Genomic DNA, 21,758 nt, shown 5'->3' with positions numbered 1-21,758 from the left:
ATTAGGAACTAAGATATTATTCATTTGGAGGGCTAGACTGTGACCAAAAGAAGTTTTTAATATCAAAGGATAAGGGAGAGGTCAAGTGTAGTGCCCCTGGAACTTCAGTCACATGGGTTCAGCCTTGGTAAACTGCACCAACTTTCCTGTTTTGAATTTTTTAAATGTTTTGATATCTACATCAATTAACCATTCAACCACCTCTGCTCTAAAACCATGCACATTATCTCCACATAATCAAAGATCACAACAGCTTTCTAGTAGAACTCCTCCGTAACCCTGTGCAAGGCCTAGACATCCTTCCTGCTTGGTGGCGCCCAGAAGAAATGGAACATTGTATGTTGCTCTAACTGAAGCTTAGCCAATGTTACAGAAAGATCTACCATCAATTTCCTGTTTTGTATTTCATCTATCAAGCCAAAACTCTGCCTTCCTTTTAACAGCTCCTCTCACCTACAAAGTAGTTTGTGAACTTAAATCCACAGCTCTCCTTTTCTAGCGTGTTTATATAAACATGTTTTGCAATGCAGCTCTTCAAGATTCACATGCCACTTTTTGGCCCACTTCACCCCTCTGTCAGTATACAGTACAGAAATGGGTCCTTTGGCCCACCGTCCATGGCTGACCAAGGTATCGACTTCAGCTCATCTCATATTCCTCTAAACCTTTCTGATCCATATCCTTATCCAAATATCTTTTAAATGACATTATTGTACCTGCTTCAACTACTTAGCAGCTTGTTCATCTGTGTGGAAAAGTTGTCCCTCAGGATCCTTTTAAATCTTTCCCCTCTTACTTTACATCTATAACTTCTAGTTTTGATTCATTTTTCCTGGAGAAGAAGTGCATTTGTCTTCATGATTTTATACACCTCTATAACATCACCCCTCAATCTCCTGCTCTATTGCCCTTGCAATGCGCATGTACAAAGCTATGCAGTGAGTTAAACATTTTATAACCATAGGGTCATAGAAAAGTACAGAACAGAAATAGGCCCTTCAGCCCATCTCCCATTGACCTCACCTGGACCATAGCTCTCCATACCCCTACTATCCATTTACCTGTCCAAACTTTTCTTAAGTGTTGGAATCGAGCTGGCATGCACCACTTGCACTGGCAGCTCGTTCCACACTCTCACCATCCTCTGAGTAAAAAAGTGATTTTTAAATGAGACCTTGAGAAACCGCAAAAAGTTAAGTAAATACATATTAAATTCAAAACAGAATCATTGCATGCCTGAGTATACTAACACTGTTGATTATTCTTGCAATTGGTGTTAACCAAGGTAATATACATACATACATACATACACACACACACACACACAAAACACTCTGTAACTATGGTGTGTAAACAAAAGTACATGGTGCAACAATACCCAATGATGATAAACAATAAAGATAATATTTTCTTCAAAATATATCTACTAAATGTTACCAATATGAACAAAACTTTAGACACAGATATTGCCACTTCAAGGGGAAATAAAGAGAGATGGAGATACAGTAGATAAATGTCTTTCCACCATGAGCTTCAAAACAAAATCCAAATTAACCGGGCCATAAATAACATATATAAAAAAAAAAAGCTTACCTATAAGAAGTGATGTTCATACAAACAAAACGAAATGTGCCTCTACAGGCCAGAACACTCCTTACCTAGCATCCACAGGATGTCACACTTAACTACTAAAACTAAAACCCAAATGATCTACTCATTAAGTCTTTGGTAAAAGAAGGATAGTCTCAGAGACTGGTCTCAAAAACAATCTTGGTACACAGTCTTTAACCGTTCTCACTTCGAAAGTATTGGCCTTGATGACCTATTGCTCATGGTATTGGCTATTGAGGTCTCGTGGTGCTTACCCAGAATGAAGATTGGGTGAGTTACCTCTGAAGTGAGTTTTGCCTTTCCCAACTTCTCTATATCCAGCAGCATGTGATCATCAGGTATGCATCAGCACAATAACTTTAGCTGATGCAACAGAGATGGTGTAAACCTCTTTCTTCTAAGCTTAGATTGTGGAATTGGTGCGGGTTCTTGGAACTGTCAAATCTTTAAGACCCAGAAGGGAAGAACACCACTGCTGCCGCTACTTAGGTTTCTCTTTAGGGAGTGGGATGTCCAATCCACAAATGTGAGATCAAAGCTCTTTAACTTGAAGCATCCCTGAGGCAGCAATTTCAAGAGGGTCAAATAGGCTGTTGATAGTCACAATGGTATAAAGGGTCTTTTGGTATAAGTGACCTTGAAAGTATGGGTGTTGGTAATGTGGTACCATCCAGGGATGGGACTGCATTGCAATGGAGGAAGGTTCTGTCCAAAATCAAGATTCTGTAGACTCTTCACATGGAAATGTTGCATGACTGTTATGAGTTCCGAAATTGGACTGCACGCTGACTGCTTCTTCTGCACAAGAAATTGATTTAATTTGATCATTAACATAGAAATGCCTTTCCATGTACCTCCGTGCTTCAGTCCCAAATTCCTTCTCTCTGTCCTCTTAAGGCCATAGATTGCCACAGCTGGTGATGGACAGTTACCAAATACATGAACTCTCATGTGATACTCCAGAATCTCATTGTCCATTATGTGGTCACGAAACCACAAGAATCTGAGGTAGTCTCGATGATCTTCTCTCACTAGAGAGCTGTGGATTATTTGCTTGATGCCTGCCATCACTGCAACGGACTCAGTTCTGCAGCACATGAGAGCCCAGAACAGACTGTTATTGAGGTATGGACCCCACAAGAGCACATTGTTCAGTGTTATGCCTTTGAACTGAGCACTTGAATCAAAAACAATTCATGCATGTTTTGTTCAGGTTTCTGGGAGTGGTAAACACCAAAGATGGGCAAATATTAGTTTTCTTCGTTGGGATCTGCTTGAGGTGCTAACGCAGCATAATAATCTTTCATTTCTGGTTTCCTTTTCAATGTGCGACTGAGGGACATGAGTCGACTGGTCTCTGTTATTTCATAGGAGTTGTTGTAGAGAGTGGATGGAAGGGAAGCTACCCGACTGTTTGACTCGTCTTTGGTAAACTCTTTGTTCATGATTCGAAGGAAGACGGCATCTTTGATGGAAGGTGTCCACTTATAATCATCTTCTGGGTGGCTGCAGACTAGCTTGCTTCAATCTGTTTGAGCAGAGGTATGTCAGGGCACTTGGTTCACTTACCTACAATATTCTCTTTCATACAGATTCTACTGTCACAAGGTTTGAAATGATTTGGGCCCCATTCTCAGGATATTTGTCTTAAATGTGTTGACAGTGAGCTGATGAGCACCACTGGGACAGACTTCACCCACTATGACCCAACCCTGGTCCAGTCGTCGGGCATAAGGAGCATTGTGCTGACCATTGCACTGTTCACACACCTTATGTGCATGGATGGTTATGTGCATGGATGGTGTCTCTGCCAAGCAACAGCGGAATCTCAGCAGGTGTGTCCAGAGGGGGAATCTTTTCAGCTATGGCCTTGAGATGTGAATGGCCACATGGAGCTTCAGGAGTTGGAATTTTATCCCTGTTGTAGGGAATATAGTCGCACTCAGTGAGGGTTAGCAAGGGTAAGCAGACTTCCCCTCTTATTGACTCTGCAACAAATTCACTGCTCTTCTTCCAGCAACTTCTGATGTTCTAGATCATGTGTTCGGGGGAACAGAACCTTGAACACCGAATGTATTGTGATTTTGCCAATGACACGTTGTTCTGATCGTTTACCGTCACATACTGTATACCTTTAGTTTTTGCTCAGGATGTCCTTTCCGATAGATGTTGGCCAGATATATTCTAGAACAGGATTTGTCCTGGAAGCCTTTCCTACATACCTGTGTGCAGGAGGAATTAGCTATCTCTGATGGATGCTCAGCTGGCTCCCCACCGTGCTCTGCTGCATGTGTGCTGAAACCAGTAGCAGCCCAAGCTGCTGTCCCTGAATGAACTGCTAATATGTGTTGGTTACTGTTGCACTCAGTGCAGTGCATGATAGCTTCATAGTCTTTTGCTTGGTTCTCTGTTGAAGCACAACATATGAAATATATTGAGTGCTCCTTTAGAAAGTGTCACTGGTCTGCCAGCGGGTTTTCTCTGAAGCTGCCGCATTTCCTGAGGGAGTGAGGTTTCTTATGGAGCAGGCACAGGCATTGTCTATCACGCTTCATGATGACTGTGATAGGGGTTTTGGTATTTTATGCTTTTATTGAAGATCTCTCTTTGAATGAGGTATTGCCAGAAGCTGAGAGCATAAAACTGGGTCTTTTCACATTTCTGCATGGCGGCAGACAAATTCCACAAAGAATAGAAATGGCTGATAGTGGCCCTGATGCTCCGTTTTATACTTGAACCCTTCAGTTATCCACTAATTTTGCATATTGTTCGGTTGCTTCTCCTTTATAGGGTTTATTCCTTCTGCTGTGTCCAAGAAACTCAGTCCTAGTAGGTAACACTTGGCTTACAATTCCAATAACAGATCTGCAAGCTCCAGTTGCTCTGCAGTTCTTTCTGTGAGAATTTTGGAAAGTTGTCGAGTCTGCTGAAGAGAGATTCTTCGATTCCTCTGGAGGCCAGAGTATTTGTCCAGCCTCTACTACAGCATTTACAAATCCATTGCTGGATTACTGATATGCACTGCTCCTGTTGCAGCAACTCCCCACCAAGCTGCTTACAGAGAAGGTTTAACTCTTCACTAGGCTTGAGACTTAGCCCATCCGCGGTATTATGAAAGCTTGACTTCCCAGGACAGATAATTTACAGCTGGTTATTGAACAGCTTTCGTCCTGCTGTGACTAGGTTTCAATGAGCCGGATACCAAGCCAAATCTAGTGCACCTGCGGCTCCAGAATGAAGGCATTGTGGAGACTGGTTTGGTAAATGTGTGTCCAGGGATGGATGGAAGTTCACTCTGTCCATACCTGTGTAGATAGGGTTGGCATTAGTAGCAACTCCTAATTGAAGTCTTTGCTATGATGAAACTGCAGAAAGGGATGTTGTGGGTCTTTGCTGCTGTAGATCTTGACTGTCAATACCTGGACAATGTTACCCTTCTTGTTTTTTTTTTACTGTTTTTAATGGAGGTCGGGTTTGAGGACGTGATTTTAAGTTCTTTAACTCTACTTGGTTCCAAGTTAGCCCATTGCTTTGCTTTGCTTTTAGTTTAGTTGCATGGTGGGTTTTTTTTTCCTTTTCTCTATTGATATATATATATATAAAAATTAGTATACTATTATGTTACCTTAGTATGTTATGTTTAAATTACATTGTTTGCATCACTTTTTTTCTGTATTAATATCTCCTGTAATTTTATTATATTCTAACAGTGTATTAGTGCCTATATGGCTTACCTTTAAAAAGATTTAAAAAGAAAGAAAGAAAGACAATGTGAAAGGCATGTTGGCTGCGTGGTGTGGGAATCTTCTCCATGTGGAGCTAGAGCTCTGTCTTTTTCATAGTCACAGTGTGTTTGGACGTATTCTTTAGTAAGCTGCATTGGCTGTTGTGATGGCAAGGCATGACTGAACCTGATTGTAGGCTCACGACCATCTAAGTCAGCTGCTGCTTCATACACCTTTGCCTCTGCTGAGGCAGCCTCAGCTTCACACTCTTTCCTGAGCACACTTAACGTAGCCTCTACACACATTCTTTCCATGTCTACACACGCTTTGTCCATTTGCATTTCAACTTCCCATTTAGCATAAGCATTCTTGCTGTTTCTTCTCCGGTGTGAGCTTGCGTTGCAGCTATGCTGATCGTAGATTCATTCGAGTGTCACGATGACACGATCAACCGCACTTCTGACCTCACTTCCAGGTCCTGAGGATCGAAGTGGCTCAGGTCGGAAGGTGACATTGTCATTGACGGCGTTCAGAAACGTCTCCAGTCTGCAGGTGATGCCTTTGAAGATGAGTTACCTTTTCACTCTACTGCCCTTGTGTAACATTCCATCACTATGTCGTGTAAACAAGAGTAAACTTGTGGTACAATGATACTTAATAACGATAAATATATTTCCTTCAAAATTAATCTATAAAATGTTTACTGATATTTACAAAACTTAAGACTCTCAGATATTGCTGTTTCAAGGCAAATAAAGAGAGAATGGATATAGATGTCTTTGCACTGTGTACTTCAAAAAAAAAACAGACAACCCACACAGGAATTGACATAAAAAACAGCTTATGGACAGGAAATGATGTTCATACAAAACAAACTGCATACAATATAAACTGCGCCTCCAGAGGCCAGTACACCTACATTGCGATGAATAAAGTCCTAGCCTGCCCAAACTCTCTCTATAACTCAGGCCCTCATTGTCATGGCAACATTTCTGTAAAGCTTCTTTGCACTCTTTCCAGTTTAATGACATCTTTCCTATAACAGGCTGAGAGAAACTGTACACAGTACTCCAAGTGTAGCTTCACCAATGTTCTGTACAATTGTTTCAACACTTACACTCAATGCCCTGACTGATGAAGGCCAGCATGATAAACATTTTAGCAGCAACTTTTAGGTCCCTCTGTCCCATAACACTATGATTCACTGCATATTATCTAACCTGGTTTGATTTCCCAAAATGCAAACCCTTGCCATTTCCCAATCGTTGGCCCACTTAACAAGCCGATCAAGAAACCCCTATAATGTTTTTGATAACTTTCTTTACTGCCTAGGATACCAGCTATTTTAGTATCATCTGCTAACTCACTAAGCATGGTTTCTACTTTCCCATCTACAGTGAATGAGGCCTCTGTTGGTCAAGGTCAACCATGGATGTTGTATTGTAGCTGTGCAGGTACTCAAACTTGGGCAGTACAATATGGACAAAGCTGTTGCCCATGTAGCAAGCTCCCCCTCTTCATGCATCTGATGGACCCAAAGGAATGGCTGAGACCAATACAGTTTGGCACCAGCAGTGTCGTAGGAGTTGCCAGTCAGCATTGAACTTAATGTAGGACTGCCTTAGGACTCCAGCTCTGGATTTTTCCCTTGCGGTTTACTTCCAAAGCCCTCCCCATGAGTGAGTATAGTCGCAAGGCAGCAGAAGTTTGAGATCAGTTTTCCTTCTCCTAGACAATCTGCCAATCATGGCTGATGAGCCCATCTTCCCAAGGTGACTGGTTTTAAGGCGCCAACCTGTCTTTCTTCCTTCTCCTGTCAGGTGAAATGGTTCTGCCAGGCTTAGTAGCTAAGCCACACATGAAAGCCAAGAGGTGGACTTGGTTATCAGAGGCTTTTTGATGTGCACACCATTTAATAGGTAGTGGGAACCTGTCCCCATTACCATCCACAACTATAACAATGTTAAGCAACAATTATTTATATGTGTAAAGCAACCTTCCACCATCACCGTTTCCTACAATTGAACCAATTATGAATCCAGTTAGCCACTCTTCCAGATTAGTCTACCATGTGAGACCTTATCACTTACCTTGCTAACATTCATGTAGACAATGTATAGTACCTGTCAGCTATCCTCTTGATTACCTCTGAACAACTCTCAGTACATTTGTCAGACACTATTTCCCATGTACAAAATTGTGCTAACTATCCCTAATCAGACCTTGTCTTTCCAAATGCAGCTAGATCCTGTCTTATGTGCCACTGATGTCAGACTCATTTGTCTATAGTTCCCTGGCTTGACTTTGCTGCCCTTAAATAGTGGTACAAAATTAGCTACCATCCAGTCTTCCAGAACTGCACTCAAAAACAAGCAAGTAACTCTACATGGGCCTTCATATTTTTTTCACCAGCTTCCCATAATGTCAGACAATATACTTGGTTAGGCCCTAAGAATTTAGCTGTCTTAATGTTCAAAGTTCAAGGTAAATTTATTGTCAAAGTACATATCTGTTACCAAAACAACCGTGAGATACATTTTCTTGTGGGTATACTCAATAAATCCAATAACCGTAATAGAATCAATGAAAGACTGCACCAGCAGGGCAGACAGCCAGTGTGGTGCAAAAGACAACAAGATGTGCAAATAAAAGAAATAATAATAATAACAACAACCTACATTAATGTATTCTTTTGGCAGTAATAAACACTTCTGCTATACCTCTATTAATATTAATGTATTGTTTTGACGTAATATCTTAGTCTGAAACTGATCTGGAAAATGTATAAAGAAATATAAGAACTGACATGAAAAAATTCAGAAAATATTCAAATGCACTTAGATTAACACTACCTAGGACAGAAGGGGAAGAGGAATAACAGTCAGAAAAACTTCTAATGATATACTTCCATTAATGAAAACAGGAATCAGCACTCCAGGCAAGCAATTCTGCTAAGAAGTGTACACCACTAAACTTAAATGAGAGCACAACCCCGAAAAATGAAGACATTATCACTATTGAAGAAAAAAATAACCAACTGAAGAGTATGACCCTCCCTGGAAGACATTCCCACAATCTGAGCAGACTAGATGTTGATAAGGAGGCGTCGAATGCCTGGCTCAGAGTTGGAGACTTCCCAGAAACAGGAAGGTTCCTTATGGGAATACAGGACCAGGTGGTTAACACAAAAAGTATCAAAAGTACATAATAAAAGACCAACAAATTCAAAATGATCAATGTAGAAAATTCCAAGAAAAAACAAACAATCCAATACATTACAGGATCCTGTAGCAGTTTAACACAATTTTGACTACTTACACAGTGGCAAATATCATTCAAAATCTTCCTTTAAAATACAAACTCATAAATGAAATCACACCTTACTATAAATACAAGCTTGATCCTCTTTTAGAGTCAGAATATCACAAGTTATATTGTGAATGATCAGTTATTACAGATAGGACAATCCATAATAATCATCTGCATATAATAACACAGGATAAACAAGCAAGAACAACTTACTTAATAGATGTAGCCATTCCAAACACACATAACTTACAGAAATCAATAAGTGAAAACACCAGAAATATGCTGAATTAAAAGAGGAAATTCCAAGACTTTGGAACATGAACAGGATATACACTGTCCCGATAGTAATATCTACAAATGGTGTCATCCCAAAGGCACTACACATAGCATTAAACAATTAGGACTACACAACAATATCTCTCTAAATCTTCAGAAAGCCACAATACTAGACACCCCGAGAATAGTCCTAAAGTTCCTAGCTATTGAGAAATGAGTGCGCGTGGCTAGGCCCATACCTCAGATTTTACCAGCTTGAGCTGAGAAAAAGAAAGTAGTAATGATAATAATAAATAAGCAATAAATATTGAGGACATGAGATGAAGAGTCCTTGAAAGTGAGTCTATAGGTTGTGGAAACATTTCAATGATGGGGCAAATGAAGCTGAGTGAAGTTATCACCTTTGGTTCAAGAGCCTGATGGTTGAGGGGTACTAACTGTTCCTGAACCAATTTGGAAATGGCCAAACATTTGTCAGGCCCTGCTGCCTCGATTTGGCCTATACCTATCACGCCGCAACTTCGTGCCTTCAGTGCCCACCGCAAAAATACCAGGTCATACAAGTGGTCCAGAAGCTCATCTTCAAAAGGGAAGTTACAGGTTATTGATTGCAGTGATTGCATCCGGGAAAGATGATGATTAATACAGTAATTCATAGTTTTGTTTATTTTGTTTGTTAACAGCAAGTCACTATGCTTCAGCAGTACAATCTTATACTGGAATCAATGTCTTGAGTCGGAAGTTGTTGATCTGACACCACTCAGCCAGATTTTCAATCTCCTTCCTACATGTTAATTTGTCATCATCTTTGATTCAGCTAAGACAGTGGTGTCAAGAGCAGACATAAATATGGCATTGGAGCTGTGCTTAGCCACACAGTCATAAGTACTTTAAAGCTGCCAATACCTTCTCTTTGGTAATCTCTATGTGGTCCAATACATTACAACTCATTTGTCACTTGGCCGAAGCAGACTGTTTCAAACCCGGTGACATCTTTTCTCCCAAATGATGGAATGGTGGAACAGATTTGATGGGCCGAATGGCCTAATTCTGCTTCTATGTCTTATGGTCAAATGAGCTCTATAGCACAAAGTGCTTCCATAGCAGGGATGATTTCTTTGCCTGTCTAAACTGTTGATTGTGCTCCAATCTATTGTCATCTGTAGATAAAACCTTCAACCATGACTGTGCAATATAGACATGGCCATTCCAATGTCCCCATGGTAACATCCCTCATTCTATCCTCCATAAACTGAAGTCATCTAAAACTCTGCTCCTGTTTCCTAACTTGCACCTTCGTCACTTCAGCTGCCTCCCACACACTTGTTGACAGACAACAGTATCTAGTTAAGCAGTATCATTTTATAATTCCCATCTCTGCCTTCAGATTCCATCATTCTTCCCCTGGCTCCAGGTCTACACAACACTCGGATATCTATATCTCTCAGATTGTAGCTGGAAGAACACCCAGATTTTATTGCACCTTTATAAGCAGCCTCCATAACCCTAAACACTGGAATTGGCCAAATTTCTTCACCTCTCTTTTCTCCAGGAAGAGCTTCCATAAGACCATAAGATTTAGGAGCAGAAGTAGGCCATTTGGCTCATCGAGTTAGCTCCGCCATTCAATCATGGGCTGATCCACTTCAACCAGTCATCCCCGCTCCCCTGCTTTCACCCCATTCCCTTTGATGCCCTGGCTAATCAAGAATCTATCTATCTGTGCCTTAAATACACCCAATGACTTGGCCTCCACAGCTGCTCGTGGCAACAAATTCCACAGATTTACCACCCTCTGACTAAAGTAATTTTTCCGTATCTCAGTTCTAAAAGGATGTCCTTCAATCCTGAAGTCGTGCCCTCTTGTCTTAGAATCCCCTACCATGGGAAATAACTTTGCCATATCTAATCTGTTCAGGCCTTTTAATATTTGGAATGTTTCTATGAAATCCTCCCTCATTCTTCCGAACTCCAAGGAATACAGCCCAAGAGCTGCCAGACAGACATTCCTCATACAATAACCCTCTCATTCCTGGAATCATTCTCCTGAATCTCCTCTGAAACCTCTCCAATGTCAGTATATCCTTTCTAAAATAAGGAACCCAAAACTGCACACAATACTCCAAGTGTGATCTCATGAGTGCCTTATAGAGCCTCAACATCACGACCTGGCTCTTATATTCTATACCTCTAGAAATGAATGCCAACATTGCATTCGCCTTCTTCACAACCAACTCAACCCGGAGGTTAACCTTTAGGGTATCCTGCACAAGGACTCCCAAGTCCCTTTGCATCTCTACATTTTGAATTCTCTCCCAATCTAAATAATAGTCTGCCCGTTTATTTCTTCCACCAAAGTGCATGACCATACACTTTCCAACATTGTATTTAATTTGCCACTTCTTTGCCCATTCCCCTAAACTATCTAAGTCTCTCTGCAGGCTCTCTGTTTCCTCAACACTACCCGCTCCTCCACCTTTGTATCATCGGCAAATTTAGCCACAAATCCCTTAATACCGTAGTCCAAATTATTGACGTAAATGGTAAAAAAGTAACGGCCCCAACACCAACCCCTGTGGAACTCCACTGGTAACCGGCAGCCAGCCAGAATAGGATCCCTTCATTCCCACTCTCTGTTTTCTGCCGACCAGCCAATGCTCCACCCACACTAGTAACTTCCCTGTAATTCCACGGGCTCTTAACTTGCTAAGCAGCCTCATGTGCGGCACCTTGTCAAAGGCCTTATGAAAATCCAAGTACACCATGTCTACTGCATCTCCTTTGTTTATCCTGCTTGTAGTTTCCTCAGAGAATTGAAGTAGTTTTGTCAGGCAGGATTTTCCTTTCAGGAAACCATGCTGGCTTTGGCCTATTTTGTCATGTGCCTCCAGGTATTCCATAATCTCATCCCTATCAATTGATCCAACAACTTCCCAACCACTGATGTCAGGCTAACAGGTCTATAGTTTCCTTTCTGCTGCCTCCCACCCTTCTTAAATAGCGGAGTAACATTTGCAATTTTCCAGTCATCCAGTACAATGCCAGAATCTGTCAATTCTTGAAAGATCATCGCTAATACCTCAACAATCTCTCCAGCTACTTCCTTCAGAACCCAAGGGTGCATTCCATCAGGTCCAGGAGATTTATCCATCCTCAGACCATTCGTAGTCGTAATTTTCACTAGACAAACCTCACTTCCCTGACACTCATGAATGTCTGGTATACTGCAGATGTCTTCCACTGTGAAGACTGATGCAAAATAGGCACTCAGTTCCTCTGCCATCTCTGCATCCCTCATTACAACATCTCTAATGTCATTTTGTATTGGTCCTATATCTACCCTCAACTCTCTTTTACCCTTTATATACTTAAAAAAAGCTTTTAGTATCTTCTTTGATATTAGTCACCAGCCTTCTCTCATAATTCATCTTTTCCTTCCAAATGACCTTCTTAGTTTCCTTCTGCAAGTTTTTAAAAGCTCCCCAATCCTCTATCTTCCCACTACCTCTGGCTTCCTTGTATGCCCTCTGTTTTGCTTTTATTTTGGCTCTGACTTCACTTGTTAGCCATGGTAGTGTCCTTTTTCTTATTTGGAATATATCTGTCTTGCACTGCCCTCATTTTTCACAGAAACTCCAGCCATTGCTGCTCTGTTGTCCTTTCTGCAAATGTGCCTTTCCAGTCAACTTTGGCCAGTTCCCCTCTCATGCCATTGTAATTTCCTTTATTCCACTGAAGTACCAACACATTAGATTTTATTTTTCTCCTCTCAGATTTCAAAGTGAAGTTGATAACATGATCACTGTTCCCTAAGGGTTCCTTAACCTTAAGCTCTTTTATCACCTCCGGATCATTGCACAACACCCAATCCAGCACAGCTGAGCTCCTAGTGGGCTCAACAACAAGCTGTTCTAAAAAGCCATCCCTTAGACATTCTACAAATTCTCTCTCTTGAGGTCCAGTACTGGCCTGGTTTTCCCAATCCACTTTCATGTTAAAATCCCCAACGATTACCATGACATTACCCTTCTGACACGGCTTTTCCACCTCCTGCTGTAATTTGTAATCCACATCCCGGCTGCTGTTTGGAGGCCTGTATACAACTGCTATTAGTGTCCTCTTAACCTTGCTATTTCTCAATTCAACCCACAGAGACTCTACACCTCTAATCCTATGTCATCTCTTTCCAATGATTTAATATTATTTATTATACACAGAGCCACACCACCCCCTCTGCCAACTAACCTATCTTTCCAATACACTGTATATCCTTGGACGTTCAGCTCCCAATGGCAGCCATCCTTTAGCTAAGTTTCAGAGATAGCCACAATGTCATACTTGCCAATCCGTAGCTGAATTTCAAGATCGTCCATTTTATTTCTTTAGTCCTTAAACACTTTTTTTGACATCGTTGGCTGCCTATGTGCTCAGAAGTGAACAGGGTACGATGTTCTAGATCTGGGGCTCCCAACTTTTTTTAATGCCATGGAGCCTTACCATTAACTGAGGGGTCCATGGACCCCAGGTTGGGAACTCCTGCTCGAGATGAAGCCCAGTCAATGTGGTACAAAGTCCAATCAACAGACAGTTACTTTTTTGCTCCATTATTGATTCACCCAAGGTTTTTTTTTAAAAACAGCATTATCACAACATCCTCTAAGCTACAAAAACGTGAGCCTTATCCACACCCCTCTTACAATCAAATCCTTTTTATTGGCTTTCTTCGTTCCTTCCACAAGAATACCTCACATTTCATCTGCCATGTTTTGACTCTTCACTAATCTGTCAGTATTGGAGGGGCAGAAATTTCTTTCATCTGAATACTAGCATCTATGTCAAATCTTGCCTGACAAGACAGTTTGGAATGGTTTACAAAGGTGAAAGTACTGAATAAACACAAGCTGCCATTGTTGCCTCTATCTTCCCCAAAGTTATTAGGTTTTATGTTCTTATGATGTTCTTCACTGGTTGTTACACATTAGTTACCTGGAGCATGTGTTTCACGTTTAATGATGTTAAATTTAATAGCAACAGTGCTTTCAAGCATCAGGCTCGTACTCAGAGACTACAGGCCGAGGCACAGCAATTACTTATTCTATTCCCTCTTCCCAATGAGGGCAAACTTCCATCATAATCAAGACTCACATCATATTTGCTCGGAGCAATGAAGTTCAGTGAGTAGTCCTCTGCATCGTACAGGATGGAGAAGGCTAGATCCAACACCTCCTAAGAACAGAGAATATAAAAATTAAGAGCAAAAGTTGGCCGTAGGACCATTTGAAACTGCTCCACCATACAAGATCGTATTTACAAAGAGGAGTATATTTCAATTATGACAATAGGGGTCTAAAACAAAGCCTGCAGTGAAGAAGTGAGTGTTGACATGACACAACCTGCTCCCTCAACCATAAGTTAGCTACTGTGGTTCTTGCTCACCCTCGTGGACTTCTTAGGAGCTGCAAGATAAGCAGTAAGTGCGACACTCAAAAGGGGTGGAGGAATTCAGCAGGTCATGCAGCATCTGTGGAAAGAGATGAATGGTTGAAGTTTCTGGTCTCGAGACCCAAAACATTGACTGTCCATCTCCCTCCACAGATGGTCCAGCTCCTTTGTGTGTTGCTCCAGAAGTCTTTTAAGAGACTTTTGGATAGGTACATGGAGCTTAGAAAATTAGAGGGCTATGTGTAACCCCAGTAATTTCTAAGGTAGTAACATGTTTGGCACAACTTTGTGGGCTGAAGGGCCTGTGTTGTGCTGTAGGTTTTCTGTGTTTCTATTTCCAGCAACTACAATCCAGATAAATGACAGGTTTGCCTTTCCTGATCAGGAATTCCCAAAATGCTTCACAGACATATAACTCATTTTTGAAGTGTACTGTAAAGATGGAAATATTTGTGGATAATTATTTATTCAATTTAGTTTATTTTAATTCAGCAATTACTTGATTTCATGAACAGTCGGTTTCTAAATTTTCTACCACCATTGTCACTTTGGAGTACGTGACTTTAAGAAGTAATTCTTCACTATAATGAATGGCTGTCCATTCTCCACTGCTTGGAGTGCACTGTACACAATTCCCATCTAAACCCATTTTAATTTCTCCTTCAGCTGCAAGAGTCCAAGCTGTGGAATTCTCCCCCCGGCCAAACTCATTCTTCCTGTGTTATTCTTTGTGTTACTTCTTGAGCTCATCTCCTCGATTGAGTTTTAGTCACGTGTTCTAATATTTGCCTGTGAGGCATGGTATCAGATTTTAAAAGCGGTGTTAAAGCGGAGCTCTTTCTCCACAACAAAGGTGCACTACAAATGCTTGTCATTATTGAGACTTTAAAGAGGGAGTCACCTGACCCTAATTCGCTAAAGGACACATCAAACTACGTGTGGGGTGTGGTGTGAAGCCAAAGGTGGGCAAAGGAGAATCTAATTCAAAGGCAGAAGTCACTGCAGATGCTAGATTCTGCAACAAGAAACAAACTGCTAGAAGAACTCAATAGGTCAAGCATCATCTGTGAGAGGAAAGGAAGTACCGGTTTCTTTGGTTGAGACTCTGCATCAGATGCTACTAAAATTACCTACTAAATTTCTGAACACAGTTTGTTTTTTTGCTTATTCTAATTCATCAGACCATGACTATGAATGGCCCCAGGCCTGCAGAACAAATCCCTATGAATTAGGAATAAGAATCAGCTGGTTTGTCCTGTTATTCAATAAAATCATGGCTGATCTAATTGTAACCTCAGTGCTGCATTCCTGTTTATTCACAGTAACCTTTCACTCCCTTGTCAATGTTCAAAGACTTTTCATCTACCACCCTCTTCCAAAGCCTCATGATGCCCTGAGAGAACAAAAAAATCTCTTTACTACCTTCAATGGGAGCTGCAAGTTGTCTTTAGATAGGATTAGTCAGAAAGCCTCATGACTATGGTTTAACCAAGTCGACCTTTCCCCTAGTTTTTGATTCTTCCACAAGAGGAAACATCCTGTCTGCATTCATCTTGTCCGGACCCCCTCAAGACCTTCGCACCTCAGTTTATTCAACTCCCTTCTCACTCAGCTAAATTCTGGTGGATACTACCCCATCCTGTCCAACCTCCCCTTGTAAGACAAACCCTCCATTCCAGTGTCATTGTCACGGGGGTTCAGGGTTTGATGTTTTAGCTGCCATTTTCTGGGCAACCTGTTAGTTTTTGTGCAAGGAAGGGGGTTGGAGGTTTGGGGTTTGCAAGTTCTACTTATTTTTCTTTTTTTGTGCAGAGGAGAGTGGGGTTGATGTCTTTCTTTCAATGACTTCCATGGATTTCTTTGTTTCATGGCTATCTGGAGAAGACGAATCTCTAGAGTTGTATATTGCATACATACTTTGATAGTAAAAAGGAACCTTTGAACCTTTGAATACAATAAATAGAGCCAAGTATGTTGTCACAAATACTTCATACATCCTTATTTTGTATGTACTATCCCCATGTTATTGCTTGCTCTATCTATGCACTGGCCTCAGAGGCACAGTATCGGACAGCAGTGCAGTGCCACCATTCCACACTGATATGCGGGGCTCAGGGCTGCACCCTGGCTGGCTCACTGAGTGTAGCCATCGTTCTGTGTGTTGTTAGACTGTCCATATCCTACTGTCTCCCTCTTCATCCCCCAGCTGCAAGTGATAGAAAATACTGTCATCCCCTCCTCTGGTTTGGATGCCCAGCCTGGAGACCCCTCTGTCATACATGGCCAATCAGTACATCAGGCATCTGCTTCCTGTCCCTAGCAATGGTTGCACTCACAGTAGTAGCCAGGGTAACCTTTCAATTTGACAGACCACATCATCTACACAATGCCATTCTTCATCAGCAAGCTCTCTACATTGAGCAATGGGTAACTCATCTCTGTGAGAATTACAGTGGAGGACAGGGTTTCTCATCACTGTGAGAATTACAGTGGAGGACAGGGTTTCTCATCACTGTGAGAATGACAGTGGAGGACAAGGATTTTCATCACTGTGAGAATGACAGTACAGGACAAGGATTCTCATCCCTGTGAGAATGAGGTTCCGTGCCTGGTTCTTCTCATTACACAATGATCATTCTCGGCGCAGATTTCATTAACCATCTTGTTTTAATGATTGCATTCTAACCTCTAAATAAGGTAGCAGTGTACTTTAATTAAAATTCTCTACAAAGTCCTGCTAGAACTTCATTAACAAGCAAGTGGCAGGGGGGTGGGGGGATCTCATTGAAACCTACTAAATGTTGAAAGCACTGGATAGAGTAGACGTGCAGTGGACACTCCTAAAAGTGGGATAGTCTGGGACCAGAGGGCACAGTCTCAGAATAGAAGGACATTCCCTTAGAACAAAAAAAAAGGAAGAATTTCTTTAGCCAGCGGATGGCGTATCTGTGGAATTCATTGCCACAGACGGCTGTGGAGGACAGGTCACTGGGTATATTTAAAGCAGAGGTTGATAAGTATTTGATTACTGAGGGCATCAAAGGTTAGGGGAAGAAGGCAGGCAAAGTGGGTTGAGAGGGAAGATCAATCAGCCATGATAAAATGATGGAACAGACTCAATGTGCCAAATGTCCTAATTCTGCTCCCATGTCTTATGGTCTTATTGTCCAAGATCTCATAGAAAGAATAGTTTTCATAATTTTTCCAAGTTTAATTGTTGGGGTAATTGTCCTATGGTTTCCTCTTTTCTGCCTCCCTCCCTTTCTAAATAAAAGTTTTATTTTGCTGATTCTCTTACAGACTTGTAGACCCTAATACCTGCCTGGTCTGAGATCAAAACTAGAACTGTTTTGAGGCCCAGGAATGGCATCTAACCAGAGCTGTGGGCAGCTCACCACTTATTTCCAGGCATGTTTACACATACAGTGTCCTGGTAATTGTGAGGGTGGCAGGACAGACTCACTCAGGGTTGGCTGGCTCTGCACCTCACAGGCTGGACTCACCCGGTTCTGTTTCATCGTGCTCTTCTCCTTCATGTGGGGGCAGTCCTTCCCAGTCACCAGGGCTTTAATATCTGCCACAGGAACTAGAGGAAAGAGGCATGGCAAAAGAGTTCAGCCAGGTTGTGATGCAGCTCAAAATTTACCCTAAGTAAAACTATCAGACCAATAGATACAGACCTCTGAGCAACCTGGCCTCAAGATTGAATGGAGCTCAATTCATGGAGTTCCAGAGCACGACAGGTCTGACAGGGCACACTATTACTCATCTGCAATTAATTCTGCCCTCATTCCCTTTCCTTCAAGTGTTTATCTAAATTCTCTTTTTTAAGGTTACTGTTCAATCTACTTGAAGGCAAAATGTTCCAGTTCACAGTCTGCCAAGCCAAAAAATGCTATTTACAAACTAGAAACAGGAGTAGGTCACCAGGCTTCTTCGTTAATAAGATGACAATTTTATCACAACTCTGTGTTCTCAACTACTTCTGTTAACCTTTTACACCTTGATTATCTAATTGTAGTTTGCAAACATTCAAAGAAACTGCCTCCTCTGGCCTTTGTACAAAGGAGTTGTGAAGACTCATGTACATATTTTGCATCATCTCCACCTTAAATGGGAACCTCAATATTTTTAAGCAGTAAACTCTACTTCTGCTTCCTCCCAAAAGAGGAAACATTGTCCCTGTACCCTTCCTCAAGTTCTTGTCACCTCTCACTTCTGAATAGCAACTTGAAGGAAACAGTGTTCAAGTAATTATGTTTGTCATCTCTTGGAGAGGGAAAACAATATTATGGAGTGAATATTAGTGTCCATCTACACTTGTTGTACATGTTTCTGGATGATTTTTTGGGAAGGTTTGTGCTCTTGGTTTCCTTGCCGAAGGGCCTTGTATTGTGCTATCTGCACACCCATTTCATGTAAACAACCTGAAAGTCAAAGTAAATTTATCAAAGGATGTGCATGTTATCATATACTACCTCGAGATTCCTTTTTGCAAGCATTTACAGAAAAATAAAGAAATACAAAAGAATTTATGAAAAAACTATACATAAACAAATTGACAGACATCCAATGTGCAAAAGGCAAATTGTGCAAATAAAAGAATTAAATAATACTGAGATCATGAGTTGTAGAGTCCTTGAAAGTGAGTCTGTAGTTTGTTGAATCAGTTGAGGGGAGTGAAGTTATCCTCACTGGTTCAGGAGCCTGATGGTTGTAGGGTAACAATCGTTTTTAAATTTTTAAATTCATGTAATGGACATGAGATGAGGGGAAGGTCCTGACTGCTGGTCAGTGGCTGTGAGATACTTTGGAGGGAGATGACGGTTGCCTTCAAAGACTTATATAAAACTTACTGTGGAAACAGAAGAGATCAAGTCTTCTGCTCAGTGCTGGTTTAAGGGTTTCACTTCCACCAATATACTTTTATTTATTTCTCCCTGTACCTATCAATTTCCCCCAAACTCCATCCATGCTACCTGGATGAATCACCCCACGTAGTCCATTCTGACTGTGCTTCACCACTAAAAATTCACTTTTACATATCAGGGCTAGAATGAAGGGCTGTGTCTGCTTCTGGAGTATTCCAGAGTGGTACGCACTCTTCTCCTGCAGGTACTCGATGGCTGGGTTCTCCACTCCTTCTTCCACGTCTCCGTAGTGAAGGACCTTGTGGTTGGGTGACAGGCGACAGTACCAAAGCTTGTCTGCAGATTAAACAGAAGGGAAAGATTAACCCTCCACACCTCAGTCTAGCCCGTCATCTCTGCTGGAGAAACTATGGCAAGCCGTTTGTTATTCAACTTGGCAAGAGCTGAATTGTTTACACAACACGGTGGTCTAGCGGATAGTACCAGGAACCGGGGCTTCATTTCCCACCATTATCTATAAGGAGTTTGTATGTTATCCACGTGACTGCATGGGTTTCCTTTCGATGCTCCAGTTTCCTCCCATATTCCAAAGATGTACGGCTTAGTATGTTACACACACAAAATGCTGGAAGAACTCAGCAGGCCTGCTGAGTTGTGTGTGTGTGTGTGTGTGTCTCTGCGTTTTGCTTGGACTTCCAGCATCTGCAGATTTAGCACATGGGTGTAATTGTGGGTGTGTTGGGCTGTAAGGACCTGTTACTGTGCTGTATCCATTCCATCCAGCTTGCACATAGAATTTACCACTGCTTTGTATCCAGTTCCCAATGCTTATGTTACCTGCAGTGCTCCTTCACCTAACCCCAGTTGTGCATCTTCTAATTCTCTCTGCCTCCCAAGCTTACTGACCTGTCTGTGGACACATCACTCAGCCATTCACCTTGAGAAGGTGAGCTCTACATTCCATTCACTCTCTGAGTTCATACAGGTATCCTGAACTCTTCACTAGATTTGCTTGTGATAACCTGCAGGAGGCAGACATCCCACCTCTCCCGGAAGTTCCGGGAGTCTCCCGCATATTGATAGTGGCTCCCTGACGCCCAGAAATTATATACAAGATCCAGGAAATAGATTTTTTTGAGAGGGACAGCGATCATCCTGATTGGTCTCTCTTTGTGCTAAGAGTGGTCCCCAACCACCAGGCCACGAGGAAACGATATGATTTGGTGATATGAAACGATATGAGTCAGCTGCACCTTTCCTCATTCCCTGTCACACACTGTTGAATTTTAACGCACGCGAGGTCATCAGTGACCCGAGACGTGCAAAGGAATGGGTCCGTGACCCATTTGTGAATGTCCCTGGTGAACCGTCCATGTCAGCGCGGGAAAAACAGCTTGCAAATGACGGCGGGCTGAAAAGTATGTTTGACATAACATCTCTGCCGGCATTCCGGATCAAAGTCAAGGCTGAATATCCTGAGATAGCCACGGAAGCACTGAAAACGTTGCTTCCATTTCCAACATATCTCTGTGAAGCGGAGTTTTCTGCAATGAATGCAACGAAAACTAAATTGTGGAATAGGCTGGTCATAAGGAATCCCCTTCGAGTATCGCTGTCTCCCATCACCCCTCGATAGGACTGTGTTGTTGCAGGGAAACAAGCCCAGGGCTCCCACTGATTCAGCGATATTGGTGTGTTGCAATGATTTTATATGTTCATACGGGGAAAATATGCGCTGTGTGTTTAATATCCAAATGTTACTTAAAATGTTATGATCCGATTGACTTATCACCTATATTCCGGTTGTGATTAACACCCCCCCCCAGTCAGCAAGAATATTATCAATATTAAACCGGTCTGCGGTGCAAAAATGATTGCAGACCCCTGCTAAGTAGACCTATCAGTTTTCTCTGTGGGCGGGCTTTACAGTCGACCTCAAAAATAATGACAGTGTTGCTCGCTGCACTGTTTGCAACAGTGACTTTTCTATTGCCCATGGTGGGTTAAAATGTAAAAGACATGTTGAGGTGAGTTTAACAGGTGTCATTCGTTCATTAGCATAGCTAACGTTATTTAAACTAGCTAGCTGCTAAGGAGCTACCCTATTGATGTCCTACTTGATGAGGCCAAACTCCCTGTACACTTGCTTAAAGTTGTAAGAGAATAAATATGATAATATAATATAAGTACATATTTTAATGTGACATTTTCTGCATATACCCAACTTGGTTTACAGATTAGACAAAATCACTAAACAAAGTATTATGTACACCCTTGGAGGTCGACGGGGGGGGGGTGCGCTACCTCCCTGAAATGAGTTTTTGCAGGGTGGGATGTCTGCAGGAGGCCAATAACCTAATGCCTCCTCATCCACACAAGGGAAACCCAAAATGTTCAACCCTTCAGGAAATGCTAAAACCTCTGACGTGGGGTTTCTGAGTAATCTTGTCCAAAGACAAACACTGAACTGTGATCCCTCCTATACCAGCTTGAATTACTGAAGCTGATGGGTACCCACTCATCG

General features: G+C 41.8%; 1 protein-coding gene across 4 annotated transcripts in view; it reads right to left on the bottom strand.

Annotated features, from left to right (window-relative positions):
• Window positions 1-21,758, bottom strand: part of elmo3 (engulfment and cell motility 3) — a 160,701-nt gene that overhangs the window by 8,530 nt on the left and 130,413 nt on the right. For all 4 annotated transcript variants that reach the window (XM_072279316.1, XM_072279315.1, XM_072279318.1 and 1 more), the window contains 3 exons: window positions 19,466-19,570; window positions 17,867-17,949; window positions 14,067-14,147 (listed from right to left, as the gene is read on the bottom strand). In XM_072279316.1, coding sequence (XP_072135417.1) covers window positions 14,067-14,147; window positions 17,867-17,949; window positions 19,466-19,570 — 269 coding nt within the window. The remainder of the gene's footprint in view (window positions 1-14,066; window positions 14,148-17,866; window positions 17,950-19,465; window positions 19,571-21,758) is intronic.

The sequence above is a fragment of the Mobula birostris genome, chromosome 15 (genome assembly GCF_030028105.1).
Source record: "Mobula birostris isolate sMobBir1 chromosome 15, sMobBir1.hap1, whole genome shotgun sequence".
Classification (NCBI taxonomy): domain Eukaryota; kingdom Metazoa; phylum Chordata; class Chondrichthyes; order Myliobatiformes; family Myliobatidae; genus Mobula; species Mobula birostris.
This window is presented reverse-complemented; position numbering and strand designations above follow the sequence as displayed.